Source organism: Pan paniscus, chromosome 18, assembly GCF_029289425.2.
Source record: "Pan paniscus chromosome 18, NHGRI_mPanPan1-v2.0_pri, whole genome shotgun sequence".
In the NCBI taxonomy this organism is placed as follows: Eukaryota; Metazoa; Chordata; class Mammalia; order Primates; family Hominidae; genus Pan; species Pan paniscus.
In genome coordinates this window covers 16,495,715-16,517,184 of record NC_073267.2, presented here as the reverse complement: position 1 = coordinate 16,517,184, position 21,470 = coordinate 16,495,715, and the positions used below count along the sequence as shown (strand labels likewise).

The following is a 21,470-nucleotide window of genomic DNA, read 5'->3' as shown; positions in this document are numbered from 1 at the left end:
TCCAGCTCCAGAGTCCATGCTTGGAGTTGCTATGGAGACAGCCCAAGAAGGACTTTGATGCCTAGAAAGCTACACCATGCTAGCTAGGGTTTCTAATAATCCAAAAAAACAGTGTGCTGGATACATGGCAAGGTTCTGGAAGTAAAGTTGCCAAGCCAAGCTCACCCACAATGACTGAAAAGTAGCAACTAACAGCACATCACAGAGGTTAGCTCATTTAATCAACATAATGCCCCTGTGAGGCTGGTACTAGAATCATTTCCATTTCACAGATGAGGAAACTGAGGCCCAGAAGTTAAGGAACTAGTCCCAGGTTACATGGCTTGTAAGTGGCAGCACTGGGATTTGAACCCAAGCAACTTGATTCCAGAGAATGTGTTTTTTAATCGCTACACTCTATACTATCCTTTCATGACAAAGCAAGGATTCACATCCAGGTCTCTCTCAATCTCAGGCTTTGCTTCTTCTGAGAACATCTGCTTAGCACTGGCCCACCCTGGTTAAAACCTTAAGTGTTGATTCACAATGTCACAGTCCTGAAGCTTGAAGATAGAACTTGCCCGTTTGTATTGGTCAGCTTTTGCTGTGATGATGCTGTGTAACAAATAGCCCCCCAAATCTTAGCAGCTTACAGTAGCAGTTATTTGTTGCTTACAGGTCTGTGGTTAAACTACTACAGATTTGCTTTCAGTTACTGGCCACACCTGGGGGATAGTGGTGGGGAGGTGTCCTTCCTAGGGGAGATGGTACCTGAGGGTAGGTGAGAGTTAGCCAGAAAAGAGCATTCCAGACACAAGGAACTGCTTGAGCAAGGCTGTTGGGGGAAACAGAGGTAACTTGACTTTGTACAGTGTTAAATGCTGTTTTTCCAACCTCAAGTTCATAGTAGGTGCTCAGTTATCACTGATTGAAGAAATGAATGAGTGAGTGAATGCCTGAAAGATGTTCCTGGAAGAACTCAGAGTGGGGTGTTGAGAGAGGTTGCTGGAGATGTGGCAGGAGCCAGATCAGGGGAAATGGATGGTCAGAGCGGTTAAGGCCACATAGTCAGTGGGTGTCAAAGTGGGTATCTGGGCTGTGTTGTGTGACAGGACTCTCTTGACCTTGCAGAAACAGAACCTGGGACCAGCACCAAGGACCCCAGAGGCACCTCTGCAGGCAGGAGGCCCGAGCTTAGACGCGAGAGGTGAGTCCACCATGGCGCCACACTCAGAAGGGCACAGGCTGAAGCTGAAGTGGCTGAAGGGACCACCCGCATCTCGGGCACTTAGGCGGGCAACCAAAACCATTATGGATAGAGAACCTGCTGAAGTCCCCCCATGGTGCCCTGCTGAGGGATAATTTACCAAAATTGGCCCAGTTAGCCAAGATGATTAGGCCCCCATAAGGCCAGTTCATGGAATGAACAATATGCCTTCCAATTGATGGATGTCTTCAAGTGGGCCGAGGCCAGCTTGCTGGAGTTGTCTGAATGCTGCAGTAGGGCAGGACTGGTTCCTCCCCATAGCTGTAAACCACCATGCCAGGCCTGGCCACTTATGCTTTGACAGGCTGGCTATGCACAGGGCTTGGGTCTGTATGCACAGCATCACTTGACGCTGGCCAGAACACGTGGGCAAGGGGCCAGGAGGAGGCCTCCGGTCCCCTCTTTTCTCAGCTCCCTCCAGCCAGCCAGGACACAGCTGGGCTCACTGTGGAGCTGTCTGCAGCAGAAGGACCTGCTGCCTGATACTCTCCCCTCTTAATGAGAAGGGTCTTGGGAAGCAGAACAACAGGCCACTGATACCAGATGGCCTGAGCTTAAGTGCCTGCTATACAGGGGTGGTGGGCGGCAGCGATCTTGAGGGGCCTCAGTCCCCGGGGACCACTGGGGCTGACCCCCATCCCAGCTAGCCAACCTGAGGGCACTTCTCAATCACACACACACTGAGAAATCCCACCACCTTCACAGCGCACAAGAATCTGAAGTAAGATCAGATGGATAGGTAGTCATGTTAAAAGAAAACTAGTAGACACATTAAGGCTGGGATTAAGGCTTACACCTGTAATCCCAGCACTTTGGGAAGCTGAAGCGGGTGGATCACTAGAGGTCAGGAGTTCGAGACCAGCCTGGCCAACATGGTGAACCCGTCTCTACTAAAAATAAAAAATAAGTAAATTTTAAAAAAAAAGCTGGCGTGGTGGCATGTGCCTGTAGTCCCAGCTACTCGAGAGGCTGAGGCACGAGAATCGCTTGAACCTCGGAGGCGGAGGTTGCAGTGAGCCGAGACTGTGCCAAATTAACCTCTAGCAAATTTAATGTGTCTGAGGTTTTTTGTTTTTGTTGGGGGGGGGGGGGGGTTGAGATAGAATCTTGCTCTGTCGCCCAGGCTGGAGTGCAATGGCACAATCTCGGCTCACTGCAATCCCCGTCTCCCAGGTTCAAGCGATTCTCATGCCTCAGTCTCTTGAGTAGCTGGGACTACAGGCACATGTGACCAGGCCTGGCTAATTTTTGTATTTTTAGTAGAGACAGGGTTTTGCCATGTTGTCCAGGATGGTCTCAAACTCCTGACCTCAGGTGTTCCACCTGCCTCAGCCTCCCAAAGTGCCGGGATTACACGCGTGAGCCACTGCACCTGGCTAATAGAGGTTAACTAAGCAAAGAATGATCCGCACATCGGGCAGTCCCTGAATCAGAATACGTTCAGAGAGGCTCTGGTACAGCCACGGGGTCAAAGATTAATAGACAGAAAAAGGAAGGTGAAGGACGGAAAACAGAAGTGAGGTACAGAAACAGCCGGATTGGTTACAGCTCAGCGTTTGCTTTATTGGAACATGGTTTGAACAGTTGGTTGCCTTTGATTGGCTGAAACTCAGTGATTGACACAGGAGTAGGTTGCAGTCTGTTTGAGTCCAATTAGGTTACAGTTCCCTATGTACGGGGGAAACCTTTAGGCCAAACTTAAAATGTGTAAGGAGGCAGCTTTGGGCTAACCTTAATTTAATAGAAGGTAGGTAGACATGTATATGTAGATATACAGGTATGTAGATGAATGGATAAATGGATGGATGGATAGATAGATAATATTCCTATTTTTACAGCTGAGGAAACTGAGGCACAGAGGTTAAGTCAGCCCACTCATCCACAGATAAAACATTCAAAGAGTCTTTAGCATCTGAATTGTGCATAATTTATATTCTGCCAGTTGGACTGACAAATCTGATGGTATACAGTAGGAGCAAAACAATTGCAAGAAAGCTTAAGCCAAAATAAAAATTCTGAGAACAGGCTGGGCGTGGCGGCTCATGCCCGTAATCCCAGCACTTTGGGAGGCTGAGGCAGGTGGATTGCTTGAGCTCAGGAGTTTGAGACCAACCTGGGCAATGTAGCAAGACCCCAACTCAAAAAAAAAAAAAAAAGAAAATTCTGAGAACAGAGTTCCAATGGTGGGCAAGTTAAGTTCATCCTGTGAATTGGCATCAGAGGAATGGGCTTGCTTGACCCTGGGGTAATAGATGGCATTTAGCTGGGTACCATATGGGAAGAAGGGAAGTGTGATATCTGGTCAGTATTCTGTTAGATAAATGAATGAATGAAAGAGTACAGAGTGTACCCAGAGCTCAGTGGCTGTCAGTGGGCCTGAGGGTTAGGCACATACACCCCACCATTGGGAGAGATACTGACTTCGTCTTCATTTCCTCTAAATGACAGGTCCATCAAGTCAGTCCCTGAGAAGGACCGTACCACTTCAGAAGCCCAGACAGAGGTTCCTCTGGATGACCCTGACAGGGCAGGATGGCCAGCAGGAAAGGACAGCATCCAATACGGCAGGGTAACCACCAGCTTCACCCACCCCTCCCCACCCACCGCTGCCACCTCCAGGGGCCCAAGTCCTCCCACCAAATGTAGCACTTGGCAGTGATACTCACCTTTCTTGAGCACCTACTATGTGCCAGTAGCATTCTAGACGTTCATTTTCTTAATCCTCACAACCACCCTAAAACATAGATATGATAGCTCTATTTCAGACATAAAGAAACTGAATTCTTTTAAAATTTATTTTATTTTGATTTTGAGAAAGTGGCTCGCTCACTCACCCAGGCTGGACCGCAGTGATGTAATCATAGCTCACTGCAGCCTCGACCTCCTGGGCTCAAGCAATCCTCCTACCTCAGTCTCTCAAGTAGCTGGGACTACAGGCGTGTGCCACCATGCCCAGCTAATGTTTGTATTTTCAGTAGAGATGGGTTTTGCCATGTTGCCCAGGTTGGTCTGGAACTCCTGGGCTCAAGTGATCCTCTGGCCTCTGCCTCCCAAAGTGCTGGGGTTACAGGTGTGAGCCACTGTGCCCAGCCAAGAAACTGAAGTCTTAAAGAGTTAAGAGACCTGTTTGCGTTTTCATAGCTAGCCTGGGACACAACCTGGGACTCAAATCTGGGACTCAAATCTAGGCCAGTCTGAGTCTGAAGCTTACACTGTTTCTCATCTTCTATACTGCTATGTATCTCCATCTACCTACTTACCCGTTCCATCATCCACCTAGATGCTCATCCACCCACCCGCCTATCCATCCCACCCACTCTTTTATCCATCCCATCCATTCACCTACCCACTGATTTATCCATCCCATCCACCCATTTATCCATCCATCCCACCCACCCATTTATCCATCCTACCCACTCATTTATCCATCCCACCCCCTCATTTATCCATCCCACCCACTCATTTATCCATCCATCCCACCCCCTCATTTATCCATCCCACCCCCTCATTTATCCATCCCACCCACTCATTTATCCATCCATCCCACCCACCCATTTATCCATCCTACCCACTCATTTATCCATCCCACCCACTCATTTATCCATCCCACCCACTCATTTATCCATCCATCCCACCCCCTCATTTATCCATCCCACCCACTCATTTATCCATCGCATCCATTCACCTACCCACTGATTTATCCATCCCACCCACCCATTTATCCATCCATCCCACCCACTCATTTATCCATCCCACCCACTCATTTATCCATCCCACCCACTCATTTAGCCACCCCACCCACTCATTTATCCATCCCACCTCCTCATTTATCCATCCCACCCACTCATTTATCCATCCCACCTCCTCATTTATCCATCCCACCCACTCATTTATCCATCGCATCCATTCACCTACCCACTGATTTATCCATCCCACCCACCCATTTATCCATCCATCCCACCCACTCATTTATCCATCCCACCCACTCATTTATCCATCCCACCCACTCATTTATCCATCCATCCCACCCCCTCATTTATCCATCCCACCCACTCATTTATCCATCCCACCCCCTCATTTATCCATCCCACCCACTCATTTATGCATCCCACCCACTCATTTGTCCATCCCACTCATTTATGCATCCCACCCACTCATTTATCCATCCCACCTCCTCATTTATCCATCCCACCCACTCATTTATGCATCCCACCCACTCATTTGTCCATCCCACTCATTTATGCATCCCACCCACTCATTTATCCATCCCACCCACTCATTTATCCATCCCACCCCCTCATTTGTCCATCCCATTTATTATGCATCCCACCCACTCATTTATCCATCCCACCCTCTCATTTATCCATCCCATCCACTTATTTATCCATCCCACCCACCCAACCACTCATTTATCCATCCCACCCACTCATTTATCCATCCCACCCACCCATTTATCCATCCCGCCCATTCATCGATCCATCCCACCCACCCACCCATTCATTTATCCATCCATCCCACCTACTCATTTATCCATCCCTCCCACCAACTCATTTATCCATCCCACCCACTCATTTATCCATCCATCCCACCCACTCATTTATCTGTCCATCCCATCCACTCATTTATCCATCTATCCCACCCACTCATTTATCTGTCCAACCTGTCCACTCACCCACCTACTCATTTATCCATCCCATTCACTTACCCATCCATCTATCCCACCTAACAATACATCCAACCATTCCCTCACCTATGCATCTGTCTGTTCAGCTGTTCATCCATTCATTGATCTTTCCATCCATTCATCCACTCATTCACACACCTGCCTACCTACCCACCCGCTCATTTATTCACTCACCTACCCTCTCAACCATCCAGCAAACATGTACACAATACCCACTATGTGCCAGGCTAAGTCTGGTAGAGATTAGACACTAGTGAGGATAGACGGAGAGTAAATAATTATGCTAATAAGTAAGCTATGTCCAATAACAATAAGTGCTATAAAGAAAATAAGAATGATCAGGCGCAGTGGCTCATGCCTGTAATCCCAACACTTTCAGAGGCTGAAGCAGGAGGATTGCTTGAGGCCAGGAGTTCGAGGCTGCAGTGAGCTATGATCATGTCACTGCAATCCAGCCTGGGTGACAGAGTGAGACCCTGCCTCTTAAAAGAAAGAATGATGAAATAGAGACCACTGAGAAACCATACCATGGTTGGTATGGATAGGATGCTCTGAGAAGTGACATTTGAGCTTCCCCAAAGAATGTGTGAAGGAACCAATCATACAAAGGGCAGGAGAAAGAGCGCTACAGGCAGAGAGAGCAGCAGGTGCAATGGCTCCAAGGTGGGAAGTAGCTTAGGGTGCCAGAGAAAGGGGTCCCATGAGGCTGGCAGGCAGTGAGTGGGGGCGAGATAAGAAGCTTGGAATTTCTTTCTTTCTTTTTTTCTTTCTTTCTTCTTTCTTTTCTTTCTCTTTTCTTTCTTTTCTTTCTTTTCTTTCTTTTCTTTCTTTTCTTTCTTTTCTTTCTTTCTTTCTTGTTTCACTCTTGTGGCCCAGACAAGAGTGTAATGGCGCAATCTCAGCTCACTGCAACCTCCACCTCCTGGGTTCAAACGATTCTCTTGCCTTAGCCTCTCGAGTAGCTGGGACTACAGGTGCCTGCCACCACACCTGGCTAATTTTTGTATTTTTAGTAGAGACGGGGTTTCACTACATTGGTCCAGGCTGGTCTCAAACTCCTGAGCTCAGGTGACACACCCGCCTTGGCCTCCCAAAGTGCTTACAGGTATGAGCCACCTCTCCTGGCTGGGATTTCTTCTAAGAGCAAGAGATAGCCATAGACAGGCCAACGACAAGATATAATTAGATTAATGTTTTCAACAGTCCTGTCTGGCTGCAGCTGTGCAGAGAACTTCAGATTTGTAGGAGCAGGACCTTAAGCCAGTGGCTGAACCTCTCTGTGCCTCAGTTTCCTTATCTGTGAAATGGAGGTTGTTATAAGGAGAGACACATGCCTGACCTATGGTGGGTGTTCAAGAAAACCCTTCTAGCTGGGTGTGGTGGCTCACACCTGTAATCCAAGCACTTTGGAAGGCCGAGGAGGGAGGATCGCTTGAGGCCAGGAGTCTGAGACTAGCCTGGACAACACAGCGAGACTCCATCTCTTTAAAACTATGAAAATTAACAAAACATGGTGGTACAAACCTATAGTCCTGACTACTCGGGAGGCTGAGGCGGGGGGATTACTTGAGCCTAGGAGTTCAAGGCTGCAGTGAGCCATGATCATGCCAGTGTACTCCAGCCTGGGTGACATGGGTGACAAAGCAAGACCCTGTCCTCAAAAAAAAAAAAAAAGAAAAGAAAAAATATTAATACTAGCTCCCTGGGGATTGTATAGGAGATGGGGGTTCTAAGGCTGGCTGGGGCCTGTCGGGGAAATGGTGCTCCTGGTGGGAGGCACGGCGGGAGAACCGGTGAGGTCTGCGTGGTGGTCCCATCTGCCATGGGCATGTTTTCTGGGAGCCTCGCCTGGCCTTGCCTCAACTCACCCCTCCCGCTGGGGGCTCTCTCTGCCTCCCTCTCCCTCATGTGTGCTACAGGTGAAGGCCACAGTGCACCTGGCCTACCTGCGTGCCGTGGGCACCCCCCTCTGCCTCTACGCACTCTTCCTCTTCCTCTGCCAGCAAGTGGCCTCCTTCTGCCGGGGCTACTGGCTGAGCCTGTGGGCGGACGACCCTGCAGTAGGTGGGCAGCAGACGCAGGCAGCCCTGCGTGGCGGGATCTTCGGGCTCCTCGGCTGCCTCCAAGGTACGCCTCACCTGCCCTCCTCATCCCCCTCCTCCCAGCTCCACCGAGGGGTGCTCAGGGCTCCTTTGCCCCACCCCTCCCTGGGTCACCCTGTCCCCCTGGAACAGTGTGCAAAACGTCTGGGGTCCAGGCAAAGATCTGTGTCCTTAAGATGAGGCTGGAGGGAACGGGGAGGACAGGGCACATCCCTCCTTTTCTGGAAGCTTCAGAACCTCTCCCAGTCCCTCCCCACTAGCGGAAGGCGTCTGCAAGGCCTGCCTGCTGGTGGCTTTCAGTGCCTGCCCCCAAACCTCCAGACAGAGCCAGACCCTCCCTAACAAATGCATCACCGCTATCACTCCTTCTTCTCCTCGTCAAAAATGGAAAGACTTCTTGAAATAATTGTAGATTCACATGCAGTTCTAGGAAATAAGGCAGCCAGCTACCTTGAACAGTCTGCCCAGTTTCTCCCATTGGTGATATTTTGCAAACTGATAGTAAAGTATCACACAAAGGATCCTGACACCCATCAATCCATGGATCTCATTTATTTATTTATTTATTTATTTTATTTTGAAACAGAGTCTTGCTCTGTTGCCCGGGCTGGAGTGCAGTGCTGCCGTCTCGGCTCACTGCAACCCCCATCTCCGAGGTTCAAGCAGTTCTCCTACCTCAGTTTCCTGAGTAGCTGGAAGCTAGGATTACAAGTGTGCAGCCTGGTTAATTTTTGTATTTTTAGTAGAGATGGGGTTTCACCATGTTGGCCAAGCTGGTCTCGAACTCCTGACCTCAAATGATCTGCCCGCCTCGGCCTCCCAGAGTGTTGGGATTATAGGTGTGAGCCCCCGCACCCGGCCCTATGGATCTCATTGTGATTTCCCCAGTTTTGCTTGCACGTGGGTGTGCGCATGTTTGCCTCTGTGCAGTTGTATCCCCTGTTCTGTCTCTCGCATCCATCACGATGGTTGACAGTTGAGATACTGAACAACCCCCTCACCACGAGGCGCTCTCATGTTGCCCTTTTGCAACCACACCCACCCTTCTCCTGCCTCGCCCACCCTGTCCCCAACCCCTGGTTCTTCTCCTTTTAATACGTGGCCTGGCTGAAGGGAGTAACAGGAGTGCACATGTGAGTTTGGCTTCTTATTTACACACACACACACACACACACACACACACACACACATACATATATATAGACTGGGTCTGGCTTTGTCACCCAGGCTGGAATGCAGTGGCACGAACTCGGCTCACTGCAACCTCTGCCTCCTGGGCTCAAGCAATCCTCCCACCTCAGCCTCCCGAGTAGCTGGGACTACATGCACATGCCACCATGCCGGCTAATTTTTGTTTTTGATAGAGACAGGGTTTCGCCATGTTGCCCAGGCTGGTCTCAAACTCCCGGGCTCAGGCAATCCTCCGCCTCAACCTCCCAAAGTGTTGGGATCACAGGCATGAGCCACCACGCCCGGCCTGGCTTCATCTTTAAAGGACAGTTGCCTCATTTTCATGTGGATTCGTCCTCATTCACTGGGTGACATTGGCCACATCACCAAAATGCTGTGAGCCTGTGACCTCCCCTGTAAAATAGGGGGCGCCAGGCCTGAACTTGAGGACTCTTCTAGTCCTAAGAACCTGTACACGTACTCACCACAACTGCATGTACAGTGGAATACTCAAGGCGAATGGTTACTTAACCAAGAGGAAATTAGGGATTCTCAGAGTCAGCCGAGCCCTGGAATTAACCCAAATCCTCATTTGGGTGGCAAATAGCCCTTTCAAAATCCTTCCACTTCCATCCCTCATTTGATAGCTAAGGGCAAGTCTTACTCTCCCCTAAAGATGGAGAGATGGGAGCTGAGAGAGAGAAATTGGTTATGACTCTCGAATACAAAGAATAAAAAATTCAGCTCCAGGCCAGATACGGTGGCTCATGCCTGTAATCCCAGCACTTTGGGAGGCCGAGGCGGGTGGATCACTTGAGGTCAGGAGTTCAAGACCAGCCTGGCGAACATGGTGAAACCCCGTCTCTACTAAAAATACAAAAATTAGCCAGGCGTGGTGTCAGTGTTTGTAATCCCAGCTACTTGGGAGGCTGAGGAAGGAGAATCGCTTGAACCTGGGAGGTGGAGTTTGCAGTGAGCAGAGATTGCACCACTGCACTCCAGCCTGGGTGACAGAGCAGGACTCCGTCTGAAAATAAACAAATTCAGCTCCAATTCAAAGTGTTTAAGCAACAAGAGAATTGATTGGCTCTTGGGACCAGTATCCATAGATTTCTGGCTTCAGGTATGGCTGGATATATGGGTCCAAACAAGAAATCGCTTTATTTCCCTCCTCTGTGACAGCTTCCTGTCCAGCTTAGCTGCTCCCCCTGGCAGTAAGATGATATTCCACAGCTCCAGCTTGGCTACCTCCAACAACCAAGTACCACTTTTCCAAAAGTTCTAGTGAAGTCCCAGGTCTCCCTGTCATTGGCCTGACTTGGGTTATGTGTTCATCCCTGAACCAACTGCAGTGGTTTGGATTGGCCATGGGTGAATTTGCCCCACCCCAGAGGAGAAGTTAGCCCCACCCCAGGCATACAGATTAGCACTGGGAGGAAGGATGTACATTTCTCTCACAGGGCTACTGCCAAACAAATTGCCACAACTTGGGAGCCCAGCACAATTGAAATTTGTTCTGTCACAGTTCTGAGGCCTGAAGTCTAAAATCAAGGTGTCAGCAGTGTTAACTCTTTGTGGAGGTTTTTTTGGGGGTTTTTTTGTTTGTTTATTTTTTCTGAGACGGAGTCTTGCTCTGTCAACCAGGCTGGAGTGCAGTAGCACGATCTCGGCTTATGGCTCACTGCAACCTCTGCCTCCTGGGTTCCAGTGTTTCTCCTGACTCAGCCTCCTGAGTAGCTAGGACTACAGGTGCCCGCCACCACGCCCAGCTAATTTTTGTATTTTTAATAGAGAGTAGGGTTTAGTAGGGTTTCACCGTGTTGCTCAGGCTGGTCTCGAACTCCTGACCTCAGGTGATCCACCCGCCTTGGCCTCCCAAAGTGCTGGGATTACAGGCATGAGCCACTGTGCCCGGCCCCTTGTGGAGGTTCTGATGGAGAATACGCCCCAGGCTTCTCTCCTGGTTTCTGGTGGTCGCCGGCAGTCGCTGGCATTCCTTGGCTTGTAGATACACCCTCCCATCTGTGTCGCCATCTTCATATCTCCTGCTGTGTCTCTGAGTATCCTCTAGTATTCTTATATAAATGGCAGTCACTGAATTTAGGACCCATCCCAAATGAATTTGGGGGGACACTCTTCAACCCATTACATCAAGAAACAAGCAGGGTACAGGCGCAGCGGCTCATGCCTGTAATCTCAGCACTTTGGGAGGCCAAGGCAGGCAGATCACTTGATCCCAGGAGTTCGAGACCAGCCTGGACAGCATAGCAAGATCCCATTTCTACAAAAAATACGCCAAATTAGCCAGCATGGTGGCGTACACCTGTGGTCCCAGCTACTCGGAGGGTGAGGCGGGAGGATCGCTTGAGTGCAGGAGGTCAAGGCTGCAGTGAGCCATCATCATGCTACTGTACTTCAACATGGGTGACAGAGTGAGACCCTGTCTCAAAAAAATATAATAATCAGGATGGCCAAGCCATAAGATGTCCACCATGGGGTGGCGGGAGAGACCTGCGCAAGGCCCTATGGGCCGCTCCTGAGGGTCTCCAGCCTTCATGCTCTTACCTCCTCTCCCTCCCCAGCCATTGGGCTGTTTGCCTCCATGGCTGCGGTGCTCCTAGGTGGGGTCCGGGCATCCAGGTTGCTCTTCCAGAGGCTCCTGTGGGATGTGGTGCGATCTCCCATCAGCTTCTTTGAGCGGACACCCATTGGCAACCTGCTAAACCGCTTCTCCAAGGAGACAGACACGGTTGATGTGGATATTCCAGACAAACTCCGGTCCCTGCTGATGTATGCCTTTGGACTCCTGGAGGTCAGCCTGGTGGTGGCAGTGGCTACCCCACTGGCCATTGTGGCCATCCTGCCACTGTTTCTCCTCTACGCTGGGTTTCAGGTACGGAGAGGTCAGGGAGGCTTCTGGGACCAGCTGAGGTCAACTCAGCCAGTCCCCTGTCTCTGGGGAAGACTCCATATATGAGGTTTCACCCAGCTGGACATCTAGGGGCTGTTCCTAGAATTCCCAGGGACAGGGACACTACAGTGTTTCTGGTATCTCCACTCGTGTCTGTCTCTAAATGTTCACATCAAAGTTCTTTTTTTTAGAGAGACAGAATCTTGCTCTCCTGCCAAGGCTGAAGTGCAATAGGTGATCATAGCTCCCTGCAGCCTTGAACTCCTGGGCTCAAGTGATCCTCCTACCTCAGCCTCTCAAGTAGCTGGGACTACAGGCACGTGCCACCATGACTGGCTAATTTTTAAATTTATTTTTGTAGGACAAGTGTCTTCCTGTGTTGACCAGGCTGGTCTCGAATTCCGGGCCCCAAGTGATCCTCCCACCTTGGCCTCCCAAAGTTCTGGGATTACAGGGCATGAGCCACTGTGCCTCACGGCACAGTTAAATATTAAGGGCCAGAGCCTTTCACGCGTAATGTTTTTATCCTGCTGTAATTTCTTCCTCTCCAATTATCTGGAAGCCAAAAAGGCATTGCAAGTTCTCAAAGGCTATTATATTAAGCTAGATTCTTTCAATTGCTGGGACCAGCGACCAACTAAAATTAGCTTAACCAAAAGAATAGAATTTAATGGCTTATATTTCCTCGGGGGCATGGGCCCAGTTGTCATCAGGACACAGTGACTCTCTCCATATCTTCACTCAGTGCTTCTCAAAGTGTGGCCCCAGGACCAGCAGTAGTATCACCTGGGGACTAGTTAGCAATGTACATTCTTAGGTCCCAGCCCAGGACTACTGCCTCAGATACTATGTGGGTCGGCCCATGAATCTAGGTTTTAATTAACCCTCCAAGTAATTCTGATGTACACAAATGTTTAGGAACCACTGGCTTACCTCTGGTCTAATTTTGTACACGCTGTCTTTCCAGGGCAGGTCTGATGGCCACTAGCTATCATATCATCTCACCTTAGCAACTCAACATGCAAAAAACGTTTCTTCAGCTCAGTAGTCATATATTAATCCCAGGGAAGGTTCTGATTGGCCCTTTGTGGATCATGTGTCCATCTCTGAACTCGTCACAGTAACTGAATGGATAGTAGATTCTGATACACTAGGCTGCATCATGTGACCACCTCTCTGATCAGGTCCCATGATTGACAGCACCCCAACCCAGCCCTTTCCCACAGGAAACCAGAAGTAGAAAACATGGTAGTCAGATAAAAACCATGGCTAGGGCTAGGCATGGTGGCTCACACATCTAATCACAGCACTTTGGGAGGCTGAGGTGGGCAGATCACTTGAGGTCAGGAGTTCGAGACCAGCCTGGTCAACATGGTGAAACTCCATCTACTAAAAATACAAAAATTTAGCCAGTGTGGTGGCGCATGCTTGTAATCCCAGCTTCTTGGGAGGATGAGGCGGGAGGATTGCTTGAGCCCGGGAGGCAGAGGTTGCAGCGAGCTGAGATTGCACCACTGCACTCCAGCCTGGGTGACAGAGTGAGACTCCATCTCAAAAAACAAACAACAAAACCCATGGCTACCACTGTCCCCGACAAATGTCCTAGGTCTTCTCTAAGTTCACTTGACTCCGAGGATGGGCTGTTTCTGTCTCAAGCTTTAGAGTCAAGCAAAGATGGGTTTAAATCCAGGCTCTATCACTTACTGTGGCACTCAGGACAGCTGCTGAATCCCCCGAGCCTTGGATGTTCTCACCACTAACTGATGAATGACGCGAATGCTCACTCTGCAATGAATGAGACACTGTGTGAAAAGCCTGGCACATACAGTTGGGTGTTCAGCAAATTCAGTTCCTCCCTGCCTGCCTGTCTGCCAGCTGCACCCAACCTGCAGCTGCAAACCAAATAACGAATATTTTCTGCACATCACCTGGCATGTACCCTTGGGTTACATGAGTGAAACTGACTTGGCCAACTGCCTTCATTGCCCCTTACAGTTTTGTTCTCCCAATGACCAGCCCTAAATGAAGTAGTCAGCCTCAGTGCTGGGAAGTGAGACACTTAAACTAAATTGGTGGTTTCTCAACCCTGGCTGTCCCTTAGAATCATCTGGAAGGCTATTTAAACAGCACCAAAGTCAAGGTGACATTTCCAGAGATTCCGATTCAGTCATTCTGGGGTGGGGCATTAGAGGTTTTTGAAGCTCCCCAGGTGATTTTCAAAAAAACCATAGAACTCTGATTCTGCAAGGAAATGAGAACCCAGAGAGGGCAAGCAACTAGCCCAAGGTCACACAGTAAGCTGTTAACAGATCCTGGTCTGGAATCCTGTACTTGGGGCTCTCTGTGCTTCTGGAAACTACCTCTCTATGTCTGTGGCTTCTCCTCTCCCCTCTCCCATCCATCCTTCTCAGAGCCTGTATGTGGTTAGCTCATGCCAGCTGAGACGCTTGGAGTCAGCCAGCTACTCGTCTGTCTGCTCCCACATGGCTGAGACGTTCCAGGGCAGCACAGTGGTCCGGGCATTCCGAACCCAGGCCCCCTTTGTGGCTCAGAACAATGCTCGCGTAGATGAAAGCCAGAGGATCAGTTTCCCGCGACTGGTGGCTGACAGGTAGGAAGAGCCAGGGCAGAGAAGACCTTGCAATTCATCCATATCCTTAGAGGGTGAGACCTGAGGTCATATTGTATGGTAGAGAGGTCACCCAGAGAGTCAGGGACATAGTTGAGGCTAGATCCCACAGGCAGTCTATCGGTTCTCACCGTGGGCAGATGGAACATGACCGAGAGATTCTCAACAGCAGGTGGGCGGGGGGTACAGGAAGAAGCTTCTGTTGCCAGGCAACTGGATCAACCTCTTTTGCCTTGGTGATAAAGCAGCCATATAAGCATCCTCAGCCATCTTTAGGTACTAAGCAAGAACAAGAACACAAGCTTTAAGCACAAATAGACACAGGTTCAAATCCCAGCTCTGCCACTTACCAGCTGGTTGATTTCAGGCAAGTTAGATAACCTCTCTGAGCCTCATTTGTCAAACTGGGATCGTGCTCATGGAGTGGATATGAGGATTAAATACAGACACTCATAGGTAAGACCTGTAACATGCTTACTGCATGCCTGGCACTGTTCTGAGCAATCTATGTAGATTAATTTATTTAATTCTGCTAACAGCTTCACCAGGAAGAAACTGTTCTATAGATGATAAATCCTAGGCACAGTGAGGTTTGGAAACTTGTCCAGGATCTCACAGCTAATGCTGGCAGAGCCAGGATTTGAATCCAAGCAGTCTGGTACCAGAGTGTGGAGAGGGTCAAGTACACACTAGGTGCTCAATACATGTGAAGTCCTTTTTCCTTTCATCTCAGGTCCCCAGCCAGCTGGGGCTGTGTATTAGTCCATCTTCACACTGCTAAAAAGAACTACCTGAGACTGGGTAATTTATAAAGAAAGGAAGGTTTAATTGACTCAGTTCCACCTGGCTGGGGAGGCCTCAGGAAACTTACAATCATGGTGGAAAGGGAAGCAAGGCACGTCTTACATGGCAGCAGGAGAGGGAGAGCATGAGGTGGGAACTGCTGCATCCTTTTACGCCATATGATCTTGTGAGAACTCACTATCTCGAGAACAATATGGGGAAAACTGCCCCCATGATCCAGTCACCTCCCACCAGATCCCTCCCTCCACATGTGGGGATTACAATTCGAGATGAGATTTGGGTGGGGACACAGAGCCAAACCATGGAGGCCACGGTTCAGGCCAGGGGAATGGCAGGTGGACATGGCTTGGCAAATTCCAGGGACAGAAAAGCAGCCACACAGGGAAGCTCTTCAGAACACCAAGTGTACCCCAGACCCTAAAGTGGGCTTAGTTGAGACAGGACGGTGTCATCTTCCTCTACTCCCTGAGCCTGGGTTGCATGTGGAGGCCATTGCTGGGACCCCTGTGTGTACAAAGCTGGTGTGATGACCAGTCCTTGTGCCCAGAGAAGCATCTCCCTGCAGATGAGAGTAACCACTCACCCTGCTGTCGCTTCCCTTTGCAGGTGGCTTGCGGCCAATGTGGAGCTCCTGGGGAATGGCCTGGTGTTTGCAGCTGCCACGTGTGCTGTGCTGAGCAAAGCCCACCTCAGTGCTGGCCTCGTGGGCTTCTCTGTCTCTGCTGCCCTCCAGGTACTCCCCACATCCCCAAACTGGGCTTGAGGGACAGACAGAGGCAGAGACTGTCGGACCCCTGCTAGTGGGACCTTTGAAGACCCTGTGTCCAAACCACCATGGTGTGTGGAGTCCCTCCACCAAGGAGGGACATGCAGTTCTACAAGAGCCAGACTCAGCTGAGGTGAACTTGCAACCTTGGGCAAGAGTCTTTCCTTGTGGAGTGTCAGTGTGCTCCTTGGAAAAACAGGCCAGAAATCCCACTACTTCTGATGTTATAAAGACTAGTTGAGACAAAGCATATCCTCTGGAGGACATTTCTAGTGCATTGTTAACTTTTGTTTTGCTTTGAAGACAGAGTCTCTCTCTTTTACTCAGGCTGGAGTGCAGTGGTGCAATCTCGGCTCACTGCGAACTCTGCCTCCTGGGTTCAAGCGATTCTTATGCCTCAGCCTCCCAAGTTGCTGGAATTACAGGCGTGAGCCACTATGCCTGGCTAATTTTTGTTAACTATTAACAGTATGTAATGTCAGTTCATGACATCTATGAAAATATATATATATATACATTCATAAGCATTTGTTATGGAGGAGGCATTAGTCTAAGAGCTTTATACGTTTTTGTTCGTTTTGGTTTGTTGTTGTTGCTGTTTGAGACAGGATCTCATTTTGTTGCCTAGGCTTGAGTGCAGTGGCATGATCTTGGCTCACTTCAGCCTCCATCTCCAGGCTCAAGGGATTCTCCCACCTCACTTTCCCAATTAGCTGGGACTACAAGCATGCACCACCATGCCTGGCTAATTTTTTTTTTTTTTTTTTTTTTTTTTGCTAGAAACAGTTTTGCCATGTTGCCCAACCTGGTCTCAAACTCTAGGTTCAAGTGGTCTGCCTGCCCCAGCCTCCCAAAATGCTGAGATTATAGGTGTGAGCCACCATGCCCAGCTGTTTTGTTTTGAGACAAGGTCTCACTCTTTCGCCCAGACTGGAGTGCAGTGGTGTGATCACAGCTCACTGCAGCCTTCAATTCCTGGGTTCAAACAATCTTCCTGCTTAGACTTCCAAAAAGCTGGGATTATAGGCATGAGCCACTGTGCACAAGAATTTTATAAATATTAACTCACTTAATACTGCCCACAACCCCATCAGAGAAGCACTGTTATTATCCTCATTTTACAGTCAAGGCTGCTAAGCTTAAGGATGAAGTAAGAGGCTGGAGCATGTTGGGTGGCAGTGAGGGCACTTTCCTACTGCATCCAGAAAGGCCTCTCTGAGGAGGTGACTTAGGAGGAAGTGAGGTTAACAGCAGGAAGAAAAGGCCTGGGAGTTGAAGGTTCATCCCTGGTGTGTTAGAGGAACAGCAAGAAGACGGGTGTGGCTGGAGAGGGTGGGTGAAGGCAGGGGTGCTGGGAGACAAGGTTGGGGATGGGATGGCAGGGCTAGAGCTGCTAATGGCTCAAAGGGAGGAGCTTGGAGTGGTTCTAAGTGTCATGGGAAATTGGTGGCCACCCAGTCGCTGCGAGAAAGCTGTCAGAATGGAATCAGTGGGCCTGGGTCCTGCTGGGTGTCCTTGGGAGGGCCACACACCCTCTCTGATCCTGTCTACTCACCTGCATCAAGCCGGTTTGTACAAGCTGATGTCTGAGGGCTTCTTTTTGCTCTGCATGCTCTGATTCTACTGAAGGAAGAGAGGGACCTGTTGGTTGTATCCAAATCCCAATCCCCTGGGCCCAGGTCCTCAGACTGTCCCATTCCTGCCTCCCCTCTTTACTCCCCTGGGTCTGGCCTCCCAGAAAAGGTTGGGAAACCAGGGGGGCTGTTGCAAGCCCTCAAGTGGCCTTGCCAAACCCAGCCAGAGAGGCTTTCTTGCACCAGGTGACCCAGACACTGCAGTGGGTTGTTCGCAACTGGACAGACCTAGAGAACAGCATCGTGTCAGTGGAGCGGATGCAGGACTATGCCTGGACGCCCAAGGAGGTGATGGCAGGAGGTGGGGAGGGGGTCCCAGCAAGGACATATTGTGGGGGGGGGCAATGGGTCCCTGTTGACATCTGCTACAGGCTTTGGAGTTTATACCCTCTTCTCCCCTCACTCAACCCCCACCACTATAGGTCAGAGTCACAGACAGGGTGGCAGCAGTGGTTAGGAGCATAAGGTTTGGAGCCAGGCCAAATCTTGGTTCCTTTGCTTCTGAGCTTGAGGAAAGCAGGTCACCCATGGGAGTGCAGGGAACCACGAGGAACAGCATTGCAACAGCAACATAGCTGCAACATGATAGTAACATAATGGCAACAGCAACACAATGGCAATATTCCAGAACATGAGAGTAATGCAACAGCAATGTAACAGTAATGTAACAGCAACATAACCACAATATTGCAGTACCAGAATAGCAACATAGCAGTGTAATAGTCACATAATAGAGACATTATAGTAACATGATGGCAACATTCCAGCAATACAACCACAACATAGCAATGTAACAGTAACATAATAGCAACATTTTAGTAACATGATAGAAACAAAACAGCAACATAGCAATGCAATAGTAACACAACAGCAACATCATAACATGACAGCAACATCCCAGCAACACGACTGTAACAGAGTAACAGAGTAGCAACATAACAATGTAACAGTAACAAAACAGCAACATTATAGTAACATGATGGCAACATTCCAGCAAAATAACTGAAATTATAGTAACGGAATAGCAACATGGCAATGTAACAGTAAGAAAACAGCAACATTATAGTAACATGATGGCAAAATTCCAGCAACATAACAGTAGCATTATAAGGACAGAACAGCAACATAGCAACACAACGGTAACAGAACAGCAACATGATATAATGTGTTAGCAACATAACAGTAACATTACAGTAACAGAACAAGGAAGAATTAATTAGTTGATGAATAGGGTAGAAGAAATGGTGAGAGATGGACAGATGAATGGATGGAATGGGATGGAAGAATGAGAGATGGAGGGATGGGATTGGAGATGGATGGATGGATGGATGGATGGATGGATGGATGGGTGGGATGGGGTGGAAAAAGGATAAGAGATGGATGGATGAATGGATGGATGGGATTGGGTGGAAGAAAGGATAAGAACAGCAGCATAGCACTAATGTAACAGTAACATAACAGCGTTGAGTTTACTGGGAGGATCAAATGAGATCCTGCAAAGAAATGATTTAATAGAGTGTCTGGTCCATTGCAAACACTCAATACATGTCCACTGCTCTTATTAGCCCTATTTCCCAGATTGGAAAACCAAGACTCAAGGGGGTAGAATGATCTGTTCAAGGTCACGGGAATAGCAAAGGCAATATTGGTCTTCCCACTGCACAGTCATGTCCTTTCACAAAGACAAAGAGAAATGTCTGCTCCCACTATAGAAAAAGAGATTATTTTATAATGAACAGTGGCTAATAATAACAATAAAATAGACTAAAAGTAGCCACCACCATCTGTTTTTAGCATTGACATAGTCCATGCCCTCTCTTGTTGAATTTCCATAACAACCCTGTAAAACAGCAATAAATACGTCCATTTTGCAGAAGAGAAAACTGAAGCTGAGAGAGGTGGGCCATCTTGTGTGAAGTCTTAGAGGAAGGCTCCTCTGACTCAGTTTCCCCTCCTGCTCCAGGCTCCCTGGAGGCTGCCCACATGTGCAGCTCAGCCCCCCTGGCCTCATGGCGGGCAGATCGAGTTCCGGGACTTTGGGCTAAGATACCGACCTGAGCTCCCGCTGGCTGTGCAGGGCGTGTCCTTCAAGATCCACGCAGGAGAGAAGGTGAGTGGTTCTCTCACAATGTCTTCTTCATGGAGTTTAGGCCAAAGGACTCCAGGGGCAAGGCCCTAAACCCTGGGCACCAGCTACCTCCACAATGTCCCCACCTCAGGTCCCCTAGCTTTCAGACCCATTACCCCCTAAAATGAACTCCTCACCTTCCCCAAACCTGCTTCCATCTGGTGACTTCCTCATCCACCTTGGTGTCCCCAGATGAGGAAGCAACTCTGTGACTTCCTTCTTCCTTTAACATTAACCCAGCACCCAATATGTGCTGGGCAGTGTGTTCAATGCTCCAGGTACATTTTCCAGTTTGCACAAATGGGATATTTGCTTTCAGCTGGGAGACGCTGGGAAAAGCACTTCATAGCTCAGTCACAGTTTTCCCATCTGTAAATTGGGACTGGTAATACTGATCTCTGAGTTGTTGTGAAGTTTGAGTTAATACATAGAACATGCTTAGCTCCTAGAAGGTGCTCCAGAAATGTTTACTAATGCTTTTATTATTTCCATTTTCACTCTCACAACAACCCCATAAGTGAAGTGCTAGTACTATCCCATTTTACAGATGCCTCATCAGGCCCCTTCACTGAATCCCTTTCCTCCCTCCCTCTGAACCGACAGAGGCTTCCTCCCTGTCCTCTCCTTGTCCCCTAATAAGCAGTGGATCCTGTCTCACCAGCTCCAATCTGCTCTCCTGTGATTTTTTTTTTTTTTTTTTGAGACAGAGTCTCACTCTGTTGCCCAGGCTGGAGTGCAGTGGTGTGACCTTAGATCACTGCAACCTCCGCCTCCCAGATTCAAGTGATTCTCCTGCCTCAGCCTCCGGAGTAGCTGGGATTACAGGCACCTGCCACCACACCCGGCTAATTTTTGTATTTTTAGTAGAGACAGGGTTTCACCAGGGTTTGGCCAGGCTGCTATCAAACTTCTGACCTCAATCACCCCCCTCGGCCTCCCAAAGTGCTGGGACTACAGGCATGAACCACCATGCCCAGCCATCCTGTGACCTTTATCAGCATGAATGACACTGCATGTCATTCCCCTGCTCAAAACCTTCTACTAGTTCCAGCTTCCCTTGGGGTAAAGTGTGAATTCCTGAGCTTGGCATTCAAGGCTCTACCCAACCCAGGCCCTGCCCACCTCCGCCTCTCATTCATTGCTCTGCCAGGGCTTAGCCAACATTGTGGAGCAGCTGCCTCTCGGCCAGGGGGGCACATGGTGCTGTGAGCTCCATGAGCTTCTAGTTTTGGAAACCCACTTGGTGTGGTTTACCTGGAGTGTTCCCCTTCCTTGAACTCCTATTGATCCTTCAAGCTTCCATGCAAGTATCCCTTCCTCCATGAGGTCTTCTCTTATTACCTCTGTCAAATCCCAGGCAGCATGAGCAGCACTGCCTTGCTTCCCTTAATTGCCA

At 49.2% G+C, this 21,470-nt stretch overlaps 1 protein-coding gene and 1 long non-coding RNA gene across 3 annotated transcripts in view; one reads left to right on the top strand and one right to left on the bottom strand.

Moving 5' to 3' along the window:
- The window catches only part of LOC129394137 (uncharacterized), a 56,778-nt gene extending 36,864 nt beyond the window's left edge, over positions 1-19,914 (bottom strand). Inside the window, exons 1-5 of the long non-coding RNA XR_010110504.1 lie at positions 17,868-19,914; positions 14,874-15,021; positions 13,818-13,898; positions 11,768-11,861; positions 3,913-3,980 (exon numbers count right to left, since the gene is read on the bottom strand). This is a non-coding gene — a long non-coding RNA (uncharacterized LOC129394137). The remainder of the gene's footprint in view (positions 1-3,912; positions 3,981-11,767; positions 11,862-13,817; positions 13,899-14,873; positions 15,022-17,867) is intronic.
- LOC117974254 (ATP-binding cassette sub-family C member 6) overlaps positions 1-21,470 on the top strand; it is an 84,577-nt gene that overhangs the window by 46,488 nt on the left and 16,619 nt on the right. For both annotated transcript variants that reach the window (XM_055099404.2, XM_055099405.2), the window contains exons 20-27: positions 1,111-1,186; positions 3,695-3,815; positions 7,850-8,057; positions 11,785-12,095; positions 14,525-14,724; positions 16,153-16,279; positions 18,133-18,234; positions 19,910-20,056. In XM_055099404.2, the coding sequence (XP_054955379.2) occupies positions 1,111-1,186; positions 3,695-3,815; positions 7,850-8,057; positions 11,785-12,095; positions 14,525-14,724; positions 16,153-16,279; positions 18,133-18,234; positions 19,910-20,056 (1,292 nt within the window). The remainder of the gene's footprint in view (positions 1-1,110; positions 1,187-3,694; positions 3,816-7,849; positions 8,058-11,784; positions 12,096-14,524; positions 14,725-16,152; positions 16,280-18,132; positions 18,235-19,909; positions 20,057-21,470) is intronic.